We start from the raw sequence: 26,931 nt of genomic DNA, 5'->3' as shown, positions 1-26,931 counted from the left end.
ACCCCTTAGAGTACTCTAGAACTCCAAGGGGCAGATTTAACTTTCCTGGCTAGGGGAGAGGGAACCAGAGTATACTCCCCGGTTTTCTTGCCATCTAGTTCTTTCCTCAGGAGAAAACCTATTGAAGGTTCTATTTGCTTCTTCTTTTCACTCAAGCAGTCATAGCAGGGGCTATATCCCCTTGGGGGTAAAACAGTGATTCAGAGTGAAGGCAGGGCACAGGCACACAGTGCCTTACAAATAGTAGGTGCTTAATAAGTGTTGGTTAAAATGAATTTTTTTCACAGAATTTCAGAGTTGGAAAGGACCTCAGAGGCTCACACATGAATGAGAATCCCAAGAACCACATACAAGTGGTCATCTAGTCTTTTCTTGAAGACTTGATATCAGCTTTCCTTAATGAAACTAAGCTCTGTATAGATTTTCTGCCCCACTCTTTGATAGCTGCCATCCTTGTCCAGAAGTCCTGCTTTGGGCAGATGTCCATGATTTTAAAGTCATCCTTCCATCCCTTCCTATAGCAGAGGGAGGAAACCCATAAAAAGTGGAAAAGTGTATTTTGATCAAAGAGGCAAGGGGCTCATTTCAGCCTTGTTTCTATCATTTGCACCACTGTCTATGTGAAGTGGCAAATAAGCCTCCATCCCTCCCTCCCTTCAGAGCTGGCCTTTTGATGGGATGCAGGAGGCCACACAAACATCACCTCCTTCTAAAGAAACTGAGCTTCAAGCTGCCTGCCGGCCTCATTCCTCTGCCATGACTGTCCTTATACAGAGCCCTCATGGGAACAGCAGTTTCATTCGTCTGGGTCCTTCCAGAAGGACTGGAAGGGACTGATGAGACAAAGAAGCCATTGTAGATTCAAGTGACATTCTCTCAAGAGTATTCTCATTGTTTTTTTCTCATCTATCAGTACATGCTAGCTGAGTTACTCTTCCTAGCTCACAATAAACCAGTAGCAGGATCTTCCAAGAACTTCAAAGACATAGGAATAATAACTTATTAATACAGAAGCAGCATCTTCTAGTGGGAAAGAATACTAGACTGAGAGTCAGAGGAATTGAAGTCTCACCCTGACTTTGTCACTCTGTAAGCTGTGTGACTTTGGGGATGATGGTTCTTGTCTGGATTTTAGTTTTCTCATCTATAAATGGTCAAAGTCCAAGATGGTTCTATGGTTTCTGACCCCAAGGTGTGAAAGCACTGAGTTTGAAATCTTGTTTTACCCTGCCCACTGATAGAAACTTTCTCAAAAGTTTTCTTTGGCTTGCAATTGCCGATTAACTTGAATTTAAACACTAGATATGAACTTCTACTAGCTGGCCCCATGATCCAACTTAATTACTCTAATCTCCCTGTGTACCTCTCAGCTGTGGCCAAACATGCATTAGATCTTCACTCCTTTGCATGATTTCATTTAATCAATCTCCTTTCCTACTGTAAGTTAGCTGATATTAAGGCATTGAGGCTGTGGAAATATTAATTAAAGGGAGCAATTTTGGATCAGAGGGCACAGATGAAAGTAGGGATGGATAGGACACAAAGTGAGTACAGACAGTGACTTTGGAGCCAGGGAGCAGGATGCAGACAGTAGGGGCAGAGGTACCTGGAGGATGGAGAAGAATGACAAAGCAGAGGTGGACAGGCACTGAAGACCAACCTCACCAACTTTATGGACAGTTTTGCCCAATTTCTGGTTTTTGTGTATCTACCTATTTGTTGAAGTTTGCTGCAATTAATGAAATATGAAAAGCTGGAGAACCAAGTGCCAACTTCGCCACCCTTAGACTCTGTATACTATCTTTCTTCTTGCCAGCAAATAACTACAAATAGACAACCTGATATATTCCAGTTTCAGAAAAACTGAAAAGAAAATGAAAACTCTTGGGTTGGGAATGCTTAGTCTATAGAATTATCTTTATGAGGATGTTTGTAACTATATACACATATATATTTATGTGCACACATGTACATATAAATACATATGCCCAAGAGTTAGAAAATCAGACCTCTTTATCTGCTTTGACATTCCCATGGAAAAGTTTATGAAAAGTAGCAAGAGAGAGGAAACAGAGAAACAGAGAGAGAGAGAGAGAGAGAGAGAGAGAGAGAGAGAGAGAGAGAGAGAGAGAGAGAGAGAATGAGAACTTCCTCTAAAGCTCGATTATTTTTCCCTGAATTTGGGAAAAGAATCCCTCTTACCTAATTCCTACCATTCTTGCTGATGAGACAATCCCCAAATAGTTTAGGAAAGCACATGTTTCTCATATAGTCAATTTGTCTGTTTCTGGAGCAGAGGGAATGCCTTTGAAAGCGTAGAATTATGTTTAAAGTTCATCCATTCAGGATTTTTAAAACATGATAATAAAATAGTCCAGTAAGACTTAAAGCTTTTAGAGTGCTCAGAATTAGGATATAGGAGCTGATGTTAGTACAAATAGACCAAGGGATGGTCAGCAACTGCTTAAATGGGATACTTAATGGAAGCCTTTTCTTTCTGTCATCCATTCCAGGTCTATGGTGGCCCTGATTTTCATTCTCCTAGGATGGTTCAGTTGTGTTCTTCCAGATCAAGACAGAACCCCCTGCAAATGTCAAGCTCTGGCAATTCAGTGGCCGTCAGATTCAAGACTGACAGCAGTATAAATGGGAGGGGTTTCAATGCCTCATGGCAAGAGATCCCTGGAGGTGAGCGCATCAAAATTCAAACAGCCCATTTAAGGATCTCCAACTAAGCACTTATGAAAGGCTCAATTAATAAATCTTATTATTATATAAAGCTTATTAATAATCATTGGAGAAAAGTGTGTCACCTCCCACTTTCCACTTCCTCCCCCTCCCCCTCTCCCTCAGATCTGAAAGCAATTGACACAGCTTATCTGATGTACATAGTGCCATAGACAGAGTTCAGAAACTCACAGGAAATCCTCATTTTTGACTAGAAACTAAATCTATTAACTAGTTGTGGACCTAAGCCTATAATGAAAATTCATTCTATGATGTTCCCACTGTCTTGGTCAGATTCTACCTAGAGTAGTGTGTTCAGCTCTAGGCATCATGTCTTGAGGACACTAACAGACCAGAGGACATCCCAAGGAGAGCAGCCAGGAAGGTGAAGAGAGAGTAGAGGGAAGGTAACCTGAGAGAGGAAGGCACTATCAGCTGGGAGACCAGGAAAGGCCTCTTGCAGATGGTGAGGTTTGAAGCAGCTAGGTGCAGCCGTGGGTTAACTGCAGCCTCGAGGCCACATGTGGCCCCAAAGGGCTGCACTTGAGGACCTAGAGGGGCACATGTGGCCTTAAAGCCGCAGGCTCCCCACCCCTGGGGAATCTAGGAAGTAGAAGTTTAGGGGGAGAACGTTCCAGTTTTGGGGGAATGGCCAGTGCAAAAGTGTGGAAGGAGGAAATGGCATATTGTGTGAGAGGAATAGCAAGTAGACTAGCGAAGCTTTATTACAAAATGTCTGTAAGTGTACAAGCATAACTGTAAGAAAACTGGAAAGGTTGGAAAGGGCCGGGTTTCGAAGAACTTTTAAGTGCCAAGGAGAACAGTTTACACTTAAACCTGGAGGAATAGGGAGCCATTAGAATGCATTTTATAGGAGATTTTGCCATGACATGGTCAGATCTATGCTTTAGAAAAATCATCTTGGATGTGGGGAGTGGGGAGAGGCCTGAGGCCCAGAGACCAGTTAGAAGGCTGTTACAGTAATCTACACAAGAGACTGGGAGAACCCTCACTGGGGCACATGGAGTGGGGAAGAGTGGAGAGAAGGGACATATGGAAGAGAAACTTTGAAGGTATAAACAACATGTTTGACAATGGATTGGGTGAGGTAAGAGAGAGGGATTAAGAATGATGCTGATGGTGCAGAACTGGGCAACTAGAAGGACCACGGTGCTCTAGACGGCAATAGAGCAGTTATAAAGTGGTGCAGGGTTCGGGTGGGAGGGGATGATGATGTGTTCAGTTGTGGACATGTGGAACTGGAATGCCTATAGAACATCCTCTTTGAGATGTCCAAAAGGCAATTGGTGGTATGGAACTGTAGCTCAGAAGAGAGACTAGGCCTGGATAATTAGATCTGGGAATTAGCTTCATCATTGAACCCATGACAGGTGATGCAATCACAAAGTGAATTCGTATAGCATTGAAAGAGAAGAGAATATAAGACGGAGATTTGAGGGTCACTCATTAATAGAGGATGTGATCTGGATTAGGGGTGTCAACCCAAATAGAAATGGGGCCACTAAATTGTATGTAAGGATCCCTGCTGACTTAGAAAACCATACATTAACATTATCCATGGTCTACTGTATTTTTATTTATTTTGTTAAATATTTCCCAATTACATTTTAATCTGGTTCAGGCTGCACTGGGCCAGGAAGCCATGTGTTAGGCACCTCTTATCTAGATGAAGAACCAGTAAATGAGATTTAATTCAGTAAATATTGATTAGGTACATACTATGTACCTGGTACTGTGCTAAGCACTGGGGATACAAAAAGAGGCAAAAGACAGTCCCTGCCCTCAAGGAGCTTACAGTCTAATGGGCAAGACAACATGTAAACAAACCTATATAAATCAAGCTATAGACAGGATAAATAGGAAATAATGAAAAGAGGAAAAATACTAGAATTTAGAGGGTTTAGGAAAGGTTTCCTGTAGAAGGTGGAATTTTAGTTGGGACGTAAAAGAAGCCAGGGAGGTGTAGGTGGCACAGTGGATAGAGCGCTGGGTGTGGAGTCAGGAAGACTCATCTTCTTGAGTTCAAATCTGGCCTCAGACACCTAATAGCTGTGTGACCCTGGGCAAATCACTTAACCCTGTTTGCTTCAGTTTCCTTATCTATAAAATGGGCTGGAGAAGGGAATGGCAAACCATTCCAATATCCTTGCCAAGAAAACCCCAAATGGGTCATGAAGAGTTGGACATGACTGAAAAATGACTAAACAACAACTTTCTCTCCCTTAATGTGAGTGTGTGTGTATGTGTATACACACATACATACATGTGCACATATATTCATATATATGTGTATACATACAATATTGATTTATTCAAAAAACATTTGTAAAGTTTCTATTGTGGTATGAGAGTGGCATGAAAATAAGAAACAGTCTCTGCCCACAAGGGGCTTATAATTTAATAGGGTTATGTGACAAAACACACGTGACTAAATTACAAAGTGCTATGCGTACATCACAGATGTCCCAAAGCAATGTGGTATGTGAGCTTCCCAAGGGAAGATGGTCACTGAGCTGTGAGGTGAGGGAAGACCTGGTGTACCTGGTAGCGTTTGAGTTGGGCTTAGAAGGTAGATAGGGGCAGAGAGGGTATTGGAGGCATCGAAGTCTCATTTCCTTTAGAATGCAGTGTACCAAGGCCAATCTGGAGTACTTAGAATATCTAAATTATCCATGTTCATGGAGAAAGCATAATTAACATTGATATTTCATAGTATTAAAGAATACTGAACAAGTGTTTGATTAAAAGTAGATTTTACTTAGATCACAGAAACGACTTCACTGGATTTAATTTTTATCCCTTCTCCCTTCAGTATTTAAGTAATTACAGTTCTTTTATTTTCTCATTTTTGCAAAGATTTAATTGAGTGGGAAATCATCACATAAATTTACTTCATTGGACATTCAGTAGGATAGCATATTAAAAGAGATTTTCTAATTGCCAAGGGAATTGTAGCATGAAAAGGAGAGAAGTTTAAATATGGAATAGTTTTCTCATGGATTGGTTGGATTTCTGTCCTGCAGGTTGTGGGGGAATTTTCCAGGCTTCCAGTGGAGAAATCCATTCTCCAAATTACCCCAGGTCCTACAGGAGGAACACAGACTGTTCCTGGGTTATTCAAGTGGACAGAGACCATCACATTCTCTTAAACTTCACTGACATTGACTTTGAACTCCAGGATGCATGTATTACTGTAAGTGGCAAATGCTCCAGGCATTATTTCTAACAAATCCTAGTGTTAATGGTAACAAGCGGACTGATTTTCACCACATATTCACTGCATTCGTTTGTTTGTTCTTATGTGAAATGAAAGGCATATGCTGAATGCTTTTTATTATTTACCGTATTTTCAATTCTTAGATTTTTCTGCATCATTTGAAATCTGCTCTCTAAAAACTAGGGTTTGTGTCTGCCTCTTCCTATTTTTTCTTGCCTTTGCTATCCTAAATTGTAAGACTGAGAGGTTATTTCCACCAAGGTTCCCGTCATTTCCACCCCAACAATAAGTTCTTACTTCTTGGTGACAATCAGATTCAGAATATCATGTTCCCTCATGGGTTCCTTTACCTTTTGAATGAAGAAGGGAAAGTTATCCAGGAGTGATGGGGGAGGGGGAGACAGAGAGAGAGAGAGAGAGAGAGAGAGAGAGAGAGAGAGAGAGAGAGAGAGGGAGAGAGAGGAGGGAGAGAGGAGAGGAGGAGAGAGGGAGGAGAGGAGAGGGAGGGGGGGGGGAGAGAGAGAGAGAGAATATGAATGAGATAGTGACAGAAAGAGAGAAAGAGCATTTATTAAGTGTTTACTATGTACCAGGTATTCTGCTAAGCTCTTTACAAACATTATCTCTTTTTTATTTCCCTAATAACTCTGGGAGATAAATGCTATTATTATCCCCATTTTTCATATGAGGAAATTGAGGCAAATGAAGGTCAAATGACTTGCCCAGGGTCACACAGCTAGTAAGTGTCTGAGGCTGAATTTGAACTCATATCTTTCTGAGTCCAGGCCCAGCTCTTTATTCTACTTTGTACCACTGAGCTGCTCAAATTGTATTTTGGAGACACAAAGAGAAACAATTCTTATGAGAGTGAAGAGAAATTGTCTAAAAAAATAGTGTGGATGCACAGGGATTTCCTATATCAACTTAAAGGCAAACACAAAGTCAAGTAATAAAGGACAAATGCAAAAGAATGGCATGGCCCTGTAAAAAGAGTGTCAGGAATGCTAAAGTTCAGGACAAGTGGAAGTTAATGAGGAAAGTAAAGGACAACAAAGATGGCAGGGTCTATGGAGCTGGATTAGAGAAAAGAGGAGGATGAAAGAAGGATGAGGAGCCTGGGAGAAAAGGCAGAACTGGGCAGTTTTCTACTTTATTTCTGATTTCTCTTCCAAGGAAGATGACTTTTGTACTAGGAAGAGCAGAAAAAAATATAGTTCATAGGGAGTGGATACCCCAGATAAGTAAAGGGAAAGTAAGAGGATGGTACCTAAATGCCTTCAATGAGCTTGTCCCCAGGTCCAGGGAAGCTATGTCCTTGTGTACTGAAAGAAATGGTGGGTGTGACAGCTGAGCCAGTGGTAGGGATATTGGGAAAATGTTAGAGAACAGGAGAGGAATTACAGGATCAAAGGTGGGGAAATGCCACACAAACTTTCAAAAAGGGGAAGAAAATGGAGTTGAAAAACTACAAGCAAGTGAATTTGACCTGGATTGCTGGCCTAAGTGAGGCTTTGTAACAGTCGTGACAAACTAGGACATTGGCCTAATTTAGGAAGATGTCATCTAATAGAGGTCGATGTAAATTGGCTTGAGGTAAGGAAACATTTCCTGATCATCAGAGTTATGGAAACATGCTGTGGTTTGCCTCAAGAGGTCATGAAGGTCTTCAAGTGAAGGCTAGGTCACCACACATCCCACCTGTCTCCGATGGCGTAGCGTGGCTTGGATTCAATGGCCACAAGAGGCCCCTTCAGAGGTTCTGTGGTCCCGTGAAGATGTTTATTATTGAAAGAAGGGAAAGTGCACCAAATAGGGATCTATAGCCCCTTGCTTTGCATTATTTTATCATATCCCTTTTTAACACTGTGCTACCTGAAGCCAGGTTTTGATGAAAGAAAAGGATGGTGAACTTGGAGCACTGTAGAGAAAAGATAATGATGATAGCTATGTTGAATATATGTCATTGTAACTGTCACGTAGAAGACAGAGTTGACTTGCTTTGCTTGGCCCAAAAGGAGAGAGATGTATAAATCGCAAAGAAGCAAACCTAAGTTGGATGTAAGGGGGTGGGGGTGGAGAGGGAACAAACATTTATCAAGCACCTTGCTCTATGCTGTATGCTGTGCTACATGCTTACCAATATTATCTCATTTGATCGTCATAACAACCCTGAGAAGTAGGTGATGTTATTGTCCCCGTTTTACAGTTGAGGAAACTGAGGGAGACAGGTTAAATGACTTGCTCAGGGTTGCATAGCTAGTAAGTGTCAGAGGAATTAATTAATGGTTATAGCAAGAGTTCTTAATTTTTTTCAATATTTTGATATAATTGATTTCCTTTATAATCCTATATACTTAATTTATGCATTAAAATATTATGCTGAGGATGGGTCCATTGTGCTTTGCCAGACTGCCAAAGGGGTCCATGACATACACGAAAAAAGGTTGAGATTCCCTGGCTTAGAGCTATCCAAAAATGAATGAGATGCTTTGGAGATAAGGGAAATCTTCAAATTAAGACTTGTTGGAAGTGTTATAGTGGGGATTCTTGATCACACAAAGGTTGGTCACAGATGTCTTTTTCAGGGTTCAGTTTCTATGATTCATTGGGGCCAGTCAAGGGAAGGAGTGAAGGACATCTACGCAGCTCGTATTATCACAAAGAAACTTGTTACTTGATGAAGAACAAGGCTAGAAAGAGACCTGTGTCTTTATACCTATTAGACATCTTAAACTGGGTGTCCCTGTAGACATCTTAAACTCAACATGCCCCAAACTGAACTCATTATCTTCACCCCCCAACCCTCCCCACATCCCAACTTCCCTGTTATTGTCAAGGGCACCCCCATCTTCCTAGCCCCTCAGGCTCACAGCCTAGGTATCATCCTCGACTCCATATTCCTTCTCACCCCCATCCCCACTCCACATCCAATCTGTCGATTTCACCTTTACAATAATTCTCAAACATGCCCCATTCTCTTCCCTGATACTACCCCCCAGTCTAGTGCAGGCCCCTATCACCTCCCTGCTGGATTAGTGCACTAGCCTGCTGGTGGGGCTGCCTGCCACAAAGCTCTCCCCTGTAGTCTGTCTTCCGTTCAGCTGCCAAAGTGATTTACCTCAAGCACAGGTACCATCGTGTCACCCCTCTACTCAGTAAATGCCAGGGGCTCTGTATGACTTTCAGAATGACATTTAAAATCTTCTCTTTGGCATTCAAAGCCCTTCATAACCTGTCCCAGCCACCACCTGTCCAGTCTTCTTACAAACCTTACATACCCCACGTACTTGTCGATGCAGCGACTCTGGCCACCTTTCTATTCCTTGAACTAGACGTTTCATGCTCAGTTCCAGGTATTTTCACTGGCTGTCCTGATGCCTGGAACTTTCTTCTTCCTCATCTCTGCCTCCCAGCTGCCCTGTCTTCCTTCAAGTCCCAGCTAAAATGCCACCTTCCACAGGAAGTCTTCCCTGACCCCTCTTAACTCTAGTGCCTTCCTTCTGTGGATTATTTCCTGTTCATCCTTGCCTGTACACAGTTTGTGTGTTGTCTACCTCTGTAGACTGTGAGCTCCTCAAGGGCACACTGTCTTTTGCCTTTCCTTGTATACCCACTGCTTAGCACAGTGCCTGGCACATAGTAGGTGCTTAAATACTAATTAACTGACTGGTCTGAATGGGCAGATGGGAAAAGACCAACTTATCCTGCTTCCTGATTTAGCAGAGGGTTGGCATAGAGGTGGATGGATCCGGAGAGGGTACCCAGCCAGGATCTTTCTGAGGTCTGCATTATAGCTCCCTGTGCTCGTGTGTTGAGTTTTTTCTTCACATATAAAGCTTGGAACAGACCCCAGGACAGCCTTTGTGTTGACTCTCCTGGCTCAGTTGGGATCCTGGCTTCAAATCATAGCTGGTTTATTCTCTGGCTGTCTAGAGAGGGAGAAAGCTAGACATTGAGATGCTCCTCATTTCTACATAGCCAGATGGGTGACGGGAAAAGGCCCGAGCTTAGGCTTCTGGATGTGAAAAACCAAATAAAGTCCAATAATTTTCACAATATTTATGCAATCGGCTGTGGATGAAGCCAATCATTCATTGTGGGGACCTTCAAGCGACTTGTTTGGTCCTGTTGCCTAGACAGTCAATATGAGATTCTTTAGTAAGATCCATCGTAATCAAACACCAGTGAAACTTCCAATTTTTTTTAATGTAGCTCATTTGAGCTTTTCATTATTAACAGCAAATAAGTTCTGAATGTCAGAAATAAAAAAAATTAACGTCTAATCCAGCTTGGATAGCTGGGAATGAAAACGTAAGATCATTGACAAATGGTTTCACACTGGTTCTTTTTTTTACCCTAGGGCAGTTAATGACAAGGATTATAGTCCAGATTTGATAAACAGGTAAACTGAGTCACCAAAAGTTGTGACTCCAGGATCCACAATCAGTCAATGTAAAAGCCAGGAAACTGGGTGACTTTCATGCCTGAATCCTGAAATAGTATCTGTCATATCACTTAAAATTTCTAAGTCTCAGTTTTCTCATCTATAAAATAGAAAAAAATACCTGTAATACCAGTTCTCAGGATTGCTAATGACAATATCAGTAATGTTAATAAAAGCTGGCATGTTTATAGGGCTTTAAGATATGCAAAATTCTTTACATGTGGGATCTCATTTGGTCCTCATGACAAGCCACTGAGATAGGTGCTATTGTTGTGCTCATCTTACAAATGGGGAAACTGAGGCAGAGGTTAAGGGACTTGCCCAAAGTGAAACAGCTAGGAAATATTTGAATCAGGATTATAACTCAGGTCTTCCTGATTCCAAATCTACTTCTCTATCCACTACACCATAATATTTATTTTTACAAAAAAAAATAACTGTTACTATAGATTTACTACTTTAAGGCAACTATCTCATTTGGGCAGCCAGGTAACACAGTGGATAGAGTGTTGGTTGGAGTCAGGAAGAACTAATGGGCCTAATGAATAATAGCACCTACCTCACAAATGAGGAAACACATGTAAACCATGTTGTTGCACACCTTAAAAGATCATTATCATCATATCATGGTGATTTTTTATCACCACCACAAGCTTGGGTGGGAGGCATGATTATTATCCCCATTTTACAAATAAGGAACTGAGGCTAAAAAAAGGCTGAGTGACTTGCATAGAGTTATACAGCTAGTAGCTTTCAGGCGGGATTAGAACTCAGGTTTTCCTTATATCAGGTTCAGGGCTCTGACCATTATACTACCTAGATGGTTGTGAGGTTCCAGTGAGATGATATATGTACGACACTTTGTAAATCTTCAAAGCACTATATAAATGTCAGCTTATATTTACTACTACTACTGTTAGTACTACTGTTACTAGTACTACTACTACTACTACTATTGACTACTACTACCACCACCACTACTACTACTACTGACGACTACTACTACTACCACCACCACCACCACCACTACTGACTTCTACTACTACCACAACTATTACCACCACCACTACTACTACTACTACTACTACTACTACTACTACCACTACCACTACTACCACTACTATTAGTTATTGCAGTCTTCTTTGCATATCAGAAAAAAATTCCATAATTTTAGATATCACATGAAAGAGTACTGGCTGCCAATCAAGAAACCTAGTCTTTAGTTCCACTCCTGCCAAAAACTAGGAAGAGAGACCTGGGACATGTCATGTAATCTTCTTGGTTCTAGGTTTCCTCATCTATAAAATGAGGAGCAGATTAGATGATCGCCTAAGAATCCTTCCAGCTCGGGGGCAGCTAGGTGGTGCAGAGCTAGGCACCAGCCCTAGAGTCAGGAGGACCTGAGTTCAAATTCAGCCTCAGATACTTACTAGCTGTGGGACACCGGGCAAGTCACTTAACCCCCATTGCCTCCAAAAGCAAAAAAACAAACAAAAAAGAATCCTTCCAGCTCCCAAATTCTGTTATTTGCAGTAGTTGTCTTTGTCAAGTTCATAATTCCAGTCAGCTGAACCTCAGCAGTCCTTCTTGAATTGCCTTTTGCCTTGTGGAAATGAAAGGATCATTGAACACATGAAGGAAATTTGCAGAGATAAAAAACCTGAAACAAAGACCGCTTGTGGAACTGCCTCTCCACTCATAGCACCTTTGGTTATGTTTCCTATGGCTCTATTCTTAAGAAAGGGTCGGGGGGCAGAAATGGGATGGTGCAATTATTACGATTCTTGCTTATTCGGCCTTTGTCTTTTCACCCCCCCCCCCCCCCCCCCCGAGAGCTCGCTGAATCAAGGGCAGTCTGGTTCCACCAATGGTTTATTAGGTGTTGTGCTTGGAACCCGGGATGTGATGACACTGCAGAGAACTGTGGTTCATCAGGTGTGGGGACTCCCTCCCTTTTCTTGGAGGCTTTTAGAGAGTTGCTTGAGGCTCAGAAATCCCCTTCTCTAGGACGTGTAAAGATACAAACAAACCAGTTCTTACTCTGGAGGAGCTTCCATTAACACAAATACCTTGTTCACAATATCTCATGAACTAAAATGAGGAAAGTGCATTTCCTGAATGTTATTGATCTGATGGTGCACCAAAGGGAACATATCAGAACACTTTGTTTCTACTGATTTAAAGCGATTTTGTGACATGGTTGAGGCGGCTGCTTTCCCATGTTGGATGCAAATAATCTCAGGTTATCTTTAATGGCATAATTTTAAGCCCTTTAGACTCAAGACTTGTTGGGGATTATCCATCATATCAACACATAGTAGCCAGTATTTTTTCTTCCACAGAGTCCAAGCATGAAAGTGACTTAGCTGCCAGCTTCATTGCTTAATTACAGACCTTCTCTTACTTTCCAGATTCATTCAGCTCAGTGTGGGAAGATCATTGAAGAGGCAGGTAGAGGAGCAGAGATCCCAGGAGGACCTCAGCATCCTCTTTGCTCAGCACAATGGAATGTTTGCCTTGTGTCAGATTAGGAGAGAACAGAGACAGAATGGGCCAAACCTGGACCATGATGCATATCTCGCCTCTGCTTTTTGATGAGGTTTCATTTAGAGAAAGCAGACACTGGCAAAAATGGAAACCCTTCCAAAGATGCTGAGGCCTTGCTGTTAACAGTGTTGATTTTTTCAGGCTTTGAAGGCCACTCACAGAGGAAGGAAGCCACTGAAGGGAAGGGGAAGAATTTTACATTGTTTTTTCTTTCCTCCAGGCAGCTACATTGCCTGCTACTGGTGCAAATTATCTGGCCCTGAGTGCAGATGAGGAGCAGAGGCAATGGTCCCTTGCAATGGCCAGTGATTGGGGCTGGCCTTCTCCTCAGACTTTTAAGGCCTGGGCTGGGATATGGAGAATGGAGAAAGAAAAGGAGTAAATGCAGATTCACAGTCAAGTATGTGACTATGAATTTAATGGAGAGATTTCATTTCAAAATGGTCAAGTGTTGGAGAAAAATGTAAAGACCTAAGAGAGTCTTAGGCTGTTTCCCCCAATCTGGCAAAAGCTGCTATAATGAGTAATGGAATAGCTTCCGTCCTTCCTCGCTTAGATTTATGACTTTAACAGGCTGGATAATTTCCTGAGAGGATTCCCCTACCAATGACTACTCTTCTGCTGAATCTGGAAGCAGCTGTTTTTTTTTTTATCTGTTTCTTTATTGTTTAGCCAGAACGTAGAGTCCAATAGCAGCTGCAGTGTCCCGTATAAATTGCACATACTTCAGGGGGTATTCATTTTCCATGACTTTGCACTCCAATATTCATTATTTGCTTTGCCTATAGGAAGCCCTTAATAAATGTTTATTGAATTAAATGCCTGTTGAATCCAAACCTCTTGCAAATATCTTTCATCCTCTACACATTCTCAACTCCCTTCCTCCTTCACTTCTATAAATTTTAAAGCAGCCTTGGGTCAGGAGGCGTGCATGGCCATGAAGCTAGAAATGATAGGAGTCACAGTCAGGACTAACCCTGAGAGCAGATGCTGGTAGCTATTAGCTAGCCACGAAAGAGCCATCATAGATTAGAGGGAAGGTGAGCTTAAGACCAGGCAATCAGTAAAGGGAGGACCAGGAGAGCTCTCTCTCACTGAGCTTGGGGTAGAAATGAGGTTAAGATCCCTGGTTGGACACCCGAGGTTTATGTGTTGATTTGAGAGATCATGCTGTCTGTTGCACATTCCACTGAAGCAGCCATGCTGGGAATCTCATATGTGCTCATTTGAATGGAATTTGTGAAGGCATTATGCAATTTGATATCTATAGGAGTCCAGTATACAGATTTGCCTGAAATCCAACTAAATAATGTTTTGATGTTATTTAAGGAATAATGTCCTAGCATGGGGGGGGGGTACAGGAGAATACAAATACATTATCTCTTCTACAAATAGCCAAATCATCTTCCTAGTGCCTCTGTTTCTCCCTCTTACATCAAAGGAAATGAAATTTGCCAACTATTCTCCCCCCCAGGTTTTGTGAGATTAATGAGATATTGTAAAAGGGCTTACAGCTTAGAATCATAGTATAATGAGGTGGTAAGGTGTTTCCCTACGGGTTCCCAACAAAAAGTGAAGAAAGAGTATAAAGATGGTAGGACATCTCCTAACAATAGGATCTAGAACTATCAGGGACCTTGGATTAAGGGGTCTTCACTTTGGTGTTATGGAGCTCTTTGGACATCGCTGAATCTTATGGACCCTTTCTCAGAATAATGTTTTTCAATGCAAAAAATACAATACATAGGATTACAAAGGAAACCAACCTCTGCCTTAAACTATCTCGGCCATCCCCCTTCATTTTACAGATGGAGAAACCGAGTTTTTAAGGGAAAAAGTCCATTCAAAATCTTTAGACACTTACTACCTATGTGACTTTGCACAAATCATTCCTTGGGCCTCAGTTTACTCATCTGTAGACTGAGTAAATTAGACCAGGGGGCCTCTGAGGTCCCTCCTAACTCTGACCTTTTGACTTGCCCAAGGTTGTTAACTACAAGGTCCTAGTTTAACCATGTATCACTATTAATATTTTTTAATATAAAATTCAACGTGATTTTTATCAGTTTATGAATAATGTGAAATTCTCTTTTTTTTTTTTTGCCTAAAAGTCTGCAAGAGGCTGAGCAAGAAAATAACCATTTTTGAAAATGTGATCAGGATCTGTGTTCTGCAGGCCTATTTCTCCTGCATGCAAAGCTCAGTTCTAAGGTGGACAGAGTTCCCCTTGTCTAGAGCAAATAACAGGGTGGAAATCAGGAGATGGTGTAACTAGGCTTCAGGTGAACAGACTTTCTCCCGTGCTCCAGTCTCTACTAATTTTAACCTCGATGCTAAGTTGTTTATATTCCTCCCTCTGCAAACTGAAACACAGTAAATACTAATGGAAGAAAGCTGATATTCTGTGAAGGGCCAAGTGCAATGGCTTTTCATACAATCCGAGACCCAGAAAAAGGAGACGCAGGAGGAGGTGCCAGTTGTCAGAAATGTGATTAAAATAAAATGTGACTGAGGAAGCTCTCGGCCATGTGCTTTGATGCCTTAAGTAAGTTTGTACCACCCTCTCTGTAGAGTGACTGTGAGTCATTTAATCTTGCTGAGGTTTTTGGGGAAGGGAAAAAGGAGAAGCAGTGGGCAGCAGAGCTGTGTCCTGCATTAATGCCAATGGGATTTCAATAAAAATAGCTGGAACATAAGCATATGATTTCTCCAGGGCACCTTCAAAAGCCTATTGGGAAATCTCAACTTTTTGGAATTTTTCAGTAAAATTCTCTGAGACCCTAGAACTGAGCCATATGGCTTCTAAATCTGGCTACTAAAAAGTAACAAGCACTAATATTAACCATGTTTTTATGACATAATTACCAGTCACAGCAATATATGTTTTAGCACAATTAAGATGAATTTTTAAAAATTCCATTATCCTTGAAGCAGTGTGCTGTAGTAGATAGAGTACTCTACATGTTGTTAGAAAGCCCTGAATTCAAATTCCAACTCTTTCATTGTCTGACCGAGGGCAGGTCACTTAGCCCATCTGAACCTTAGTCAACTAACTCGTTAAGCTTTTAAGTTATAAACAGACTGCTATCTGCATCAATGAATGGAGTTCCCACTCTAGGAGTTCCTGCGCTGATGAAACCACATACACACCTTTTACATTAGGTATAATGACATAATCTTGAAGAGGTACAACAGTTCCCATCTCTAAATTGAGCTGTGAAAAATTAAAGCTATACTAATGATTATCTCCTGGCCTAGGGTTCATTTCGTGTTCTTAACAACAACAATAACAATGGCAACAAACATTAATGTGGCATTTCCCATGTGCCAGGCACTGTGCTAAGCACTTCACAATTATTATCTCATTTGATTTTCACAACAGTGTTGGGAGGCAGGTCCTGTAATAAGGGAAACTAATAACTAAAAACCTTCAGTTATTGAATCTCTATGTTCCCAGCACCTCCCGAGGTTTGTCCAGCAATGCTATTTCTTTCTGAAAGGAGAAGAGTTAAGGTTTCACATAGTAATTGTCATAAACTTAAAATATCATTCACATTAGCTGAGGTAGATTATGTCATCCACTTAAAATTAGTAGGAGCTTATAAGTCTTTGCAATAGTGAAACACTACCACCAAGCTTTTAATACGTTACGAAAATTATGAACAGGCTAGGATGAGAAGAAATGCAAGTGAATTAGAGCAAGGCAGATTTAGGATAGATATCAGGTGACAGTTAAAATCTGAAAGAGGAAGCCAAAAGGGGTCATCTAATTTATTTCTATCAGTGTCTTTTTTAAAAAGGGAATATGTCCATCTAATTTAACATCATAGAATCTAGATCCATGCATTGGCAGGTATCCAGCCCAGGGATGTCAAAGTCCAATAGAAATGGGGTTCACTAATCCATATGTAAAGATACCCATGGACCATATAATTTTAAAATGTAATTCTGTAATGTAGGATAATAATAGAATCTACTTGCCAGGGTAGCTGTGAAGTAAAATGAGATATGTAAAGCACTTTATACACCTTAAAGTGCTATACACATTCCAGGTATTAGGGTTGATGTTGTTATCGGAAGTTCTGCTCTGATCATTCTCAGAGGCATGGAGGTAATCCTGAGTTCTCCAGTGGTATTCCAAACAATTTCAAGTTTTTGTAGGTTCTGCTAAACTAAAGAGGTTTCAAATACAGGTCTACTGATGGAATCCATATAAAAATTCGATATAATCTCTGGATTTTTTTCATTTTTGTGAAAATTGGATGATTCCCTTAATTTTCAGGAAATTTGGAATGCAGCTAAGAACACCAATTTAAAAAAAATGAAAATGTAATCATATTCACATAGATCCCTATTTTGCCTACACAAAGATCTTATTGCTGAAGCTAAGGTATATAATTTTATTTATCTGTAGAGAATTACAGGGTGGAAATCAAAAGAGAGAGGCAATATGGTATACTGGGAAAAAGCAGTAGAATTGGAGGAAGAGAGCCCAGCTTTGCTGCTTGCCTCCCATGTGATCTGTAGAAAGTCACATAACCTTCTGGGTGTCAGTTTTCTAAGATGAGGGGACTGACCTAAATGATGTGCTAATCCCTACTAGCTCTGAATCAGGGGTTCTTAACCTGGGTCCCACAGATCCCCAAGGGACCTTTGGGTAGATTTCAAGGGGTCTGTGAACTTGGAAAGGAAAAACAATTAAATCTTTGTTTTCAACAGACCTTTAACTGAAATAGCATTTCCTTCAATTATTTAAAAACATTCTGAGAAAGGGTTTTGTAGGCTTCACCAGACCACCAAAGAGGTCCATAACACAAAAAGGAGATTAAGAACCACTGCTCTTTTAGGTAGTAATAACAACTCACATTTACAGGCAGCTAGGTTGGGAAGTAGATGGAGGGCTGGACTGAGAGTCAGGAACACCTGAGTTCAAATCCTTCCTCAGATACTTGACCATCAATTTCCTCATCTGTAAAATGGGGATAGTCATTGCACCTACCTTGCAGAATTTTGTGAGGATTCAATGAGATGAATTTGTAAAATCCTTTGCAAATCTTATGATCTCTCTCTTTCTCTCTCTGTCTCTCTCCCCTACCCCCCTTTCTCTCCATCATCATCATTAATAGTAGTAGTAGTGATAGTGGTGGTAATAGAAGCAGCAGCAGTAGTAGTATGATGGTGGTAGTAGCACCAGCAGCAGCAGCAGTAGGTTTTGGGGGTTTTTTTGGTGAGGCAGTCAGGGTTAAGTGACTTGCCCAGGGTCACACAGCTAGTAAGTGTTAACTGTCTGAGGCTGGATTTGAACTCAGGTCCTCCTGACTCCAAGGCCGGAGTTCTATCTACTGCGTCACCTAGCTGCTCCAGCAGTAGTAATCTTATTTGGTACACATTACAACATTTTGAGTCAAGTGTTATTATTATGCCCATTTTACAAATGGACTCAGAGAAGATAAAAAATGACTTGCCCAAGATCATACGGTAAATGTCTGAGGCAAGATTTGAATTCAACTCCTATGCAATGCAGCCTTTGCTGAAAGTATACATTTTAGGTTGGTTTCCTTTCTCTTGTGACTCTTTACTAATTTCTAAACTAGAATAATAGGCTTAGATTTAGAAGGGACCCCAGGGTTCATCTAATTCAATCTCTACCCCTTGTATCCTTTTTTTCTGCAATATGTCCCCAGCCGGAATCAACCTGACGATCCTCAATGACAGGGAGCTCACTCTCAGCCAAGACAGCCTACTACTCTTTTGGGTGCTAAAGTCTTAATTCTGCCACTGACTGTCTTGTTTTACTGGGCAGAAGCCCCTCCCTATCTCTCTGCCACCATTCCCACAGCTGGGAAAGTGAGACAGTTGGATTAGTTAAACTTGAAGGTTACATTGTATATTACACGCATTACATCATTTGATCCTCCCCACAAGCCTCTGTCCAAGGTTAGACGGTGAATCAGTGGTACAGGTGGGACTAAGAGAGGTGGCATGAGGGCACAAGACTGGAGTCAGGAAGTCCTGGGTTCTAATCCCAGCTTTTCCAGTTAAGAGTTGGGTGAGCCTGGGAAGCTGCTCGGCCTTGCTGGGCTATTTTTTCAGCTATAAAATGAGGGAGTTGGGCTCAGTGACTGCCAAGCCTCCTTCGGCTCTAAATCTAAGCCCTTAGGACTTAAACTCAGGTATTCTGCCTCCAAATGTTCTCTTTTTTTCTACTATATTTAAGATCTCTGCCAAATGTAACATTCACTGATTTATTTTTTAATTATATATCAGCAATCCTGTATATTTCAACAATCCTTACAAGAAGCATGTCTAAGGTGTAAGCATACTGACACTATGATTATCCTTTAGACTCTTAAAAATATCACCTTCCTGGAGAAAATTACCTCTCTCCCTCCCTTGCTCTCTGTCTGTGTGTCTCTCTCTGTCTCTCTCCCTCCCTCCCTTATTGTCTCCTCCCTCTCAACCCCCCTCTCCCGACCTCTCTCTCCTCTCTCTCTCCCTCCCTCTCTCTGTTTTTGTCTCTCTTTTTTTCTATATATAAGCAGACACATTCATATACATGTATCAAAATACATTTTCATCTTATATCACACTTTGAAATGTACAAATACTTTAAACTATGTCATCTTTTCTAGCACAAGGAAATGTTGGGAAAGCTGCCAAGGTTCCCCTTTCCTTGGCCCCTTCATTCTCTCATATTACAAGCCCCTGAACTTCTCTTACCAGAGGCCTCATGGAGATGACGGAGTGGAAAATGTTTAATTCATGAATATCAGCTCAAAAGAATAGATAAATGAATGCAAGCCTTCTCACTTGCATTCTTCTCTCTCTCTCTCTCTCTCTCTCTCTCTCTCTCTCTCTCTCTCTCTCTCTCATGCCCACAATGGTGGCAGGTTTATCACGAGCATTTTGCTCTCCAGAAAGAGGTCTGTTTAAGTCATCAGTCACCCATTTGAGTAGCCCTAAGACATATAAACAGTAGATAGTAAAAATTATTATTATTATTATTAGTTTGCAGCCACAGACTCACATCTAACATCCCCAGGCTTAATGAGAGGGAAAGCCTCTTGTATTCCCTTCCCTAGAATCATGAAACCAAGAGCCAAGCAACCGGGTGCTGTTCTGTGACCCCTGCCCCTTCCCCCAATCTCCGTACCCCCACTGCCTCTTGCAGCATAGTGTTGGCTTGCATACAGTGCCATACCATCCAGTTGTGCCACTCTAAGGAAAGGCAAACAGAAGAGGGCAGAAAGTATGAGATAAGCCGTGAAAGCTGGCACCTCTGATAGGAGAGGTCCTGGCTGCCAGTCAGAAAAGCCACTCTCCCTTTGTGTAAGGTATTTTGATGGAGTTGCCATGGAGAGCCAAACTTCACTAACAGGTCAAAGGGTCAGAGGCTGTCGGCTTCTTTTGGAAGGATGTGGAGGAGCTAGATTGTTAGACTTTTGCCTTCAGCTCCACCCACTGCTCTCCAAAGAGAGGGACCCCACTGGCTTCCACAGCATTGGAGGTCCCAGAGCTTGACACAAACACCTCAGAAAGAATGGGCACAGAGAAGCCCAGGTGCAGAGGTTTCACTGTGTGCCTCTACAAAGCCCCGCTGAGCTGGTTTTTTGTGGGGTACCCTGTTAGCTATTTGCCTTTGATCAGATAAATCACTTCACCCAAGGTTCATGTTTATTGTAGTACCTTGTAGCATTTCTCCCTTCTTCCCATGACTCTATCTCAGATCCTATGTTCCTTCACACAGGGAGCTTCCCTCCCTGTACTTACTCCACATATGGAGCCACTGATTTCCTGCAGGCCAGATTCAGAGTGATCAGAGTAAAATTCCCATTTCAATACTTTCCTTTTCAGAATTCTACAGAGTTGAGTCTCCTGGGGACTTCAGGCAGCTATCTCTTTTGTGCTTTCTTCCTAAAAACAAAACAAAAAACAATTCTTTGATGTCTCTAACTAGAAACTGATTGCCTGAGCCATGTGGAAAAACCCCAGTTTTCCATTCTTCTATTCTAACTTTTTCCTTTTTAAATCACATATGCATAAAAATGTTTCACCAGGCCCAGAAACACTTGGCCTTTGATCCCTGTAAAGGCGGAGCTTTAGCTAGCACGGGGTGAGTGGGACTTTGTCTCTGGGAATAAATAGTGGGTAGTGCATGCCTTCTACTCTGGAAGGGTGAGGCTTCCTCTGCCACCAGTCACCATGCCTGTGCTTTACCCTTTATGCCCCAACTGGCCCAGTGTTCTAGCATTGTGGTAACCCTCTCCTGGGCTCACCTTCCTTTCCCATTGGGCCTTGGGGTGGGGGAGGAGCTGGACCACTTCCTCTCTTGGCAAGATTGTGCCTGGTCTCCACCCCTCCCCTAGGTGTTTTTTCTCCATATGAAAAAATTTATAGTCACAGTTTTGGGTAAAGCATACACACTAACAAGTGATGATAATTCTTTAAATGTGTAATATCATCAGTGTTGATGCTCCCTCCAATGGTTCAACTTGCAACTCCTCTGTGTCTGCCTCTTGTCCATGTATGTTCTACAATAAGTTCTCCACAGGGCAGGTACCCAATGCATTACAGAGCCATCTAGGGGAAGGGGGAAGGGAATAAGCATTTACTAAGTGCCTACTGTGTGCCAAGCACTTTACAAATATTTCATTTGCTCCTCCCAACAACCTTTGGAGTAACCTGTGAAGCTTTGCACAGACTGAAAGAATGATTCATAACCTTTCCAATAGCTGTTCCTGCCCTTTCTTCTCTCCTTCCTTCAGACTTGGCAAATCTGTTCAGTTGTTTCAGTCGTTTCTGACTCTTCCTGACCCCATTTGGGGTTTTCTTGGCAAAGATACTGGAGTGGTTCGCCATTTCCTTCTCCAGCTCATTTCACAGATGAGGAAACTGAGGCAGACAGGGTTAAGTGACTTGCCCAGGGTCACATGGCTGAAAGCGTCTGAGGCCAGATTTGAACTTACAAAGAAGAGCCCAGCACTTTATCCACTGTGTTACCCGGCTGCCCCATGACAAATCTGGATGTCATCAAAGAAATGTGTTATTGAAAAAGTCAATAGGCTAGTCACATAGAGTTAGAGATAACCAAAGGGCAGGTCATGTTCTCCACTGGTATTTCTGCTGTGTTCAGGAGAACTCAAAGAAGGCCTCCAGCAAACTGGGTGCAGCCCTGTGATGAACTTAGGGGAGGAAATGGACCAGAGCCCATAGGATGCATTGTGATCTGTGTCATTGTGGGGAATGTCCAAATCAATGACATCACATTCTTAGGAGTATTGCAGTATGAATCAAATGAGGTCCATTGTCATATATGTGCTGGAGAGAACCATCCTTGATGATACTTATAACTAAATATTGAGGGACTTTTACACAAAGTAATCCCTTCCTCCAAAAAGAAGTATATGTGGCAGCTTACTTTGTATATAGGCAAGTGGATTACGATTTCAAAGTTGTGATTTAGACCCAGGGTTTTAGACATTTAGTTGCATTTGCCCTGTTGAGTTTCTTACATGTATTATTTAAATGAATAAGTTGTGAAACTAGCATCCAAAATCAAGCAGCTCGCTGTCCTTTGGATTACATATGCTTTTGTTAAAATATAGTGCAAGAAAAGAGTGATCTTAAATTAGACAAGATCATAAGAATAGTCTGGGAGATCTACCAGTCAGTCCCTTATTCACTTATCCATTCATTCAGTCTAATCCAACAAATATATTCTGAGTATCTAATGTGGAATAGCATTACACTAAGTGCTGTGGAGGATATAAAGATGAATAAGAAATAGTTGTTGTCCTTATGGAACATATAGTCTAGTGGGAAAATAGGATATGTCCAATTATAGCACAGTATATATAATTAATATAACATTAATATATAATATAATTAGTATATAATGTAAATAACAAATAATAATTATATAACAAATATAATATAATTATAATACAAGGTAGAAAGTGACAATGCAATAAAACTCCTACTCAGACACTAATCTTCACATCCCTGATATCCTCTGCAAATTGTAGCTTTCTTTCTACCACTTCACTTCTCTTTTGTTCAATATATTGTGAAGAGAGAAAAGATGGAAGAAAGATCCAGATGGGCATCCAGAAAAAGTATGGTTCCAAGTAAGGATCCTTCTCCGTTCATCCATCCATCCATCCATCCATCCATCCATCCATCCATCCATCCATCCATCCATCCAATCCATCCAGTCAGTATCTACTATGTGCATCATATTAACAGATTAGAAGAAGCAGAGGTATTGACAAAGGTGATAACATTGACAGAAGCTGCAATAGTTTTAGCAGTAAGCTCCTAGAAGTAACTTCAGAAAATTACACCAGCCCTTTTGGTAATCACAGATTAATGGGGCAATATGACAAGAATAGTAAGTTGTGATAAATGCTAAGAAAGATATATATATATATATATAAAATATGTTTTATCACATATATGTTTTATATATTTATATATACTTTTTGTATATTTATATGTATTTATATGTATGTATTTTATATAACACATACGTTTTTATATATGTGTGTGTATATATATATATATTTTTTTTTTTTAAATTTATTTCTTTAACCCTATCTTCATAGGTCTGAGAACTAGAATGGACCAGCTACATAATCTGATCCAGTGCCCTTATTTTACAGATGAGGAAACTGAAGCTTCTTTAGCTCACCAAAGTCTATCATCTGTATCAGGGTCCTTCAACCTTTAGCACAGGGAAGGGCTCAGTAGATGTTTTAAGGAGCATAGCTGACCCCATGACTCAGAGACATCATTTCCCCGAAACTTTGATGTTCACACTTCATTTAGTACCCTAGGCTGCTCACAGCACAGTCTGGTTGGTACACAAGGCTTTCTCAGAGGTACACAGAGAAAACCCCTCTGAAACACTGGTCCTGTAGAGGTGCTACTGTGCCATGAAGGGGTGTCCCCTGACTCACATTCCCCCTCCTTACAAGACAATTATTTCTGCAATTAAAGAATAATGGACCAACCTATAAAAGTGCCAGCTCAGTTTCTGACTGTCTCTGTGTTTGTCAGCTTCCATAGATAGCTTCCCAAATGAAGAGGATCCAGTTCCCTCATTAGGTATACTGCAACTTGCTGCCCATTGAGATCAGCTGCGCTGACTTCCTTAATTGTGGGAACAATCTCCTTGATATTGTTCATGGTCTACTGTTGGTGGGCCTTACATTGGAGTATTTGTTTACATTGTTGAATCTACACTTCCAACCATCTTTCCTGCCCATTTCACTTTTGTGAAGGTCCACGATGGTTCAGATGCAGCATCTCCGCTCCTTGCCAACCTTTGTGGAAGACAGCGACCTGTCCGCATCATCTCTTCAAGAAATACTCTCTTTGTGAGATTTCAGTCTGCCGGCACCAGCCAGAACAGAGGTTTCCGGGCTCACTTCACAGAAGGTGAGTCCTCCGTGGATATCCTGATGTCCCCCTTGGTTGTTTGTACTTACAGGCTTCCCTTCTCCTAGGAATCACTCTTGCTGCTCACCTGAAGTCAGGATGATCCAAAGAAAATTGTTGATGAGCAAGGAAATCATAACTAATTCATTTGGGTTATATTAATTAAATTTCATAGGAGTACAAAAGCAGAGTAATTCTTAGTTGCTTACTGAGGGATCCTCCTCAAAATTCTCTCTCTGCAGGCTGAGGCAGCATTTCACAGTGGAAAGATTTGGAGGCAGAGAATCTGGGTTCAAAACTCAGCTCTGCTGCATATGACCTCTGTGACCTTGAGCAAGCTACTCAATTATCATAATTGGGATTAAATTTTCTAATCTGTAAAATAAGGGGATTGGATTGTCTGACCTTTAAGGTCTCTTTCAGTTTTAAATCCGTGATCCTATGAGAATGATTCCTTTTCTCTTATTCTTGTTATCATTCCCTTTTTGTCTTTTTTTTTTTGTCTTTGTTTATGACTGAAGGTTAATTCTATTTTATATAATTGCATAATATATTATGTAATTGTATTAATAATAATAGCTGACATTTTATAGTGCTTTAAGGTTTGTGAAATGCCTTACATATATTATCTTCTTTGATTTTTATAACATAATATTCCCTTATTTTCTTTCTTGTATTTCTTTGCTTATTGAGAGCAAGATGCTGTTATTTGAGTGCTTAACACCTTACCCTGTTTGTTTAAAAATCATTTGATTTGTTACTTCTATAAAACCATTAAAAACTGGTGAGGAAAAGACCTATTAATACTGATAACATACTTCTTTCATGTGGAGGCTTCTACTTTCTACTGTGAGCTACATCCTTACTGGATAAGGTATGTTAGATAGATCAAGCAGAACTTTCTAATCATAATCTTTATATTTATCTTATGGGCTGATAAATCCTTTGTAACAGCTCAGATGTGATTTTAGAATGGCATTGAAAGGTAATTTTTCATGTAAGAAATAAGTCAGTGCTTTCCTCAGTATGTTAAAGGTCTCTGATTTTGTCAATGTGGGTACTCTTACCACCAACACAAATCTAAGAAGATTGTCTTCAGGGGTTGTCATATCTGGAAAAAATCCGTCATGCCTTGGGCAATAACCTAGCGATAAACCTACCCAAACATAGCTGGGCTGGTCCTCACATACAAGGCAAACAGTCAGTCATCTGGCTCTGTTCTTAGCCTCTCCTATGGCCTGACAGAACTTGTGGTCCCCTGGCAGAACCTTCAAGAAACCAAGGTCACCTTTATGGCACAGTGAGGCATCAAAGGAGAATTTTGATGAAAAAGAATATGAAATGTCTCTAATTACACAACTTCTTACTATTTAGAAAACTGATTAATTAAAAAAGAAACTTAAGTGTAAATTAAAAGAGAAATTTAGTCCAATACAAATTTTAGTGGTTTTGTAAAATACGGGTAGTTTTCCTCATTAATTTCCCTTGTTTCCTGAGAATTTGGAAGTTGACATCACTCCCTGTTAATCTCTTTAATCTGGCCATTCTGGCATAAATAGACTAGAGACACCTGTGGCTTCTGAGGTCCCGTATCTGGAGGCATCAAGAGTTAAAAGCTTCCACAAAAAAGGTCACAGGGTAGTTTGAAATTGACAGTGTGGACCTTGGAAGTAACTTGGATCAGGAATGACTGCTCCAGGGGTGGGAGCACTCAGAATGGAACACCTCAGGCTTAGAGACTCAGAAGCCCATAGAAGTCTACACTCCAATGCCATAGACATTCCTGAGGGTACGGTGCTATGAAGCTCAAAGATCAGGGGTGAGCGGAGCTGACATCGCTATTGGTCCTAACATAGACACATCCTGGAAGGTGAAGATCAACTAAGGAACCCAGGTGAGCCAGAGAGAGACCAAGCTGGGCCAACTATTCCAACCCAAAGCATTAGCAGGGGAGGAAGCCTGGCCCTGGCAAGAAGTCCCAGTACAGGAACTAAGGCTTGAGATATAAGCAATACTACAACCTCAGTAAAGAATCATTATAAATCCAGAAACCCTCCTAAACCCAATCTAGATGAAGAGAATTAACCACACAACAGCTGCAAGCAGAAAACCAAAGGAGGAAATAAATTTTCCACAAGGGCTAAATGAATAACTTAAAGAAATGAAGCAATAGAAAGTCAGCCAGCAGCGTTTATTCAAAACTTACTATGTTCCAGGTATAGTGCTAAGTGCTGGAGATACAAATACAAGCAAAAAGAGAGTCTCTGCCCTACAGTTTACATATAATGGTGGAAGACAAGGTATCCAATGGGGAATGCTGAGAAAGTGGCTAAAGCATGGTGAAGGTATAGCATCAAAAGTGCCATGAGGAGAGGAAGGAAGGATGGTGGGCTTGGACCCTTCCTCAGAATGGAGGTGCTGAGAGGAATTCTTCAGTGGGGCAAGGAAGCATTCTGAGGAGAGGATGTCCCAGAGGCAAAGGAGCACTCAGACTTCATTGAGCGAGTCAGACTTCACTGGAATAGTGAGGGCTTAA

The 26,931-nt window shown here is 41.1% G+C and overlaps 1 protein-coding gene across 1 annotated transcript in view; it reads left to right on the top strand.

Annotated features, from left to right (window-relative positions):
• CUBN (cubilin) overlaps window positions 1-26,931 on the top strand; it is a 324,592-nt gene that overhangs the window by 153,655 nt on the left and 144,006 nt on the right. The window contains 3 exon segments of the mRNA XM_020966874.2: window positions 2,514-2,688; window positions 5,772-5,941; window positions 24,239-24,395. Coding sequence (XP_020822533.1) covers window positions 2,514-2,688; window positions 5,772-5,941; window positions 24,239-24,395 — 502 coding nt within the window.

Source organism: Phascolarctos cinereus, unplaced genomic scaffold, assembly GCF_003287225.1.
Source record: "Phascolarctos cinereus isolate Bilbo 61053 unplaced genomic scaffold, phaCin_HiC Scaffold_1;HRSCAF=81, whole genome shotgun sequence".
Taxonomy (NCBI): domain Eukaryota; kingdom Metazoa; phylum Chordata; class Mammalia; order Diprotodontia; family Phascolarctidae; genus Phascolarctos; species Phascolarctos cinereus.
This window is presented reverse-complemented; position numbering and strand designations above follow the sequence as displayed.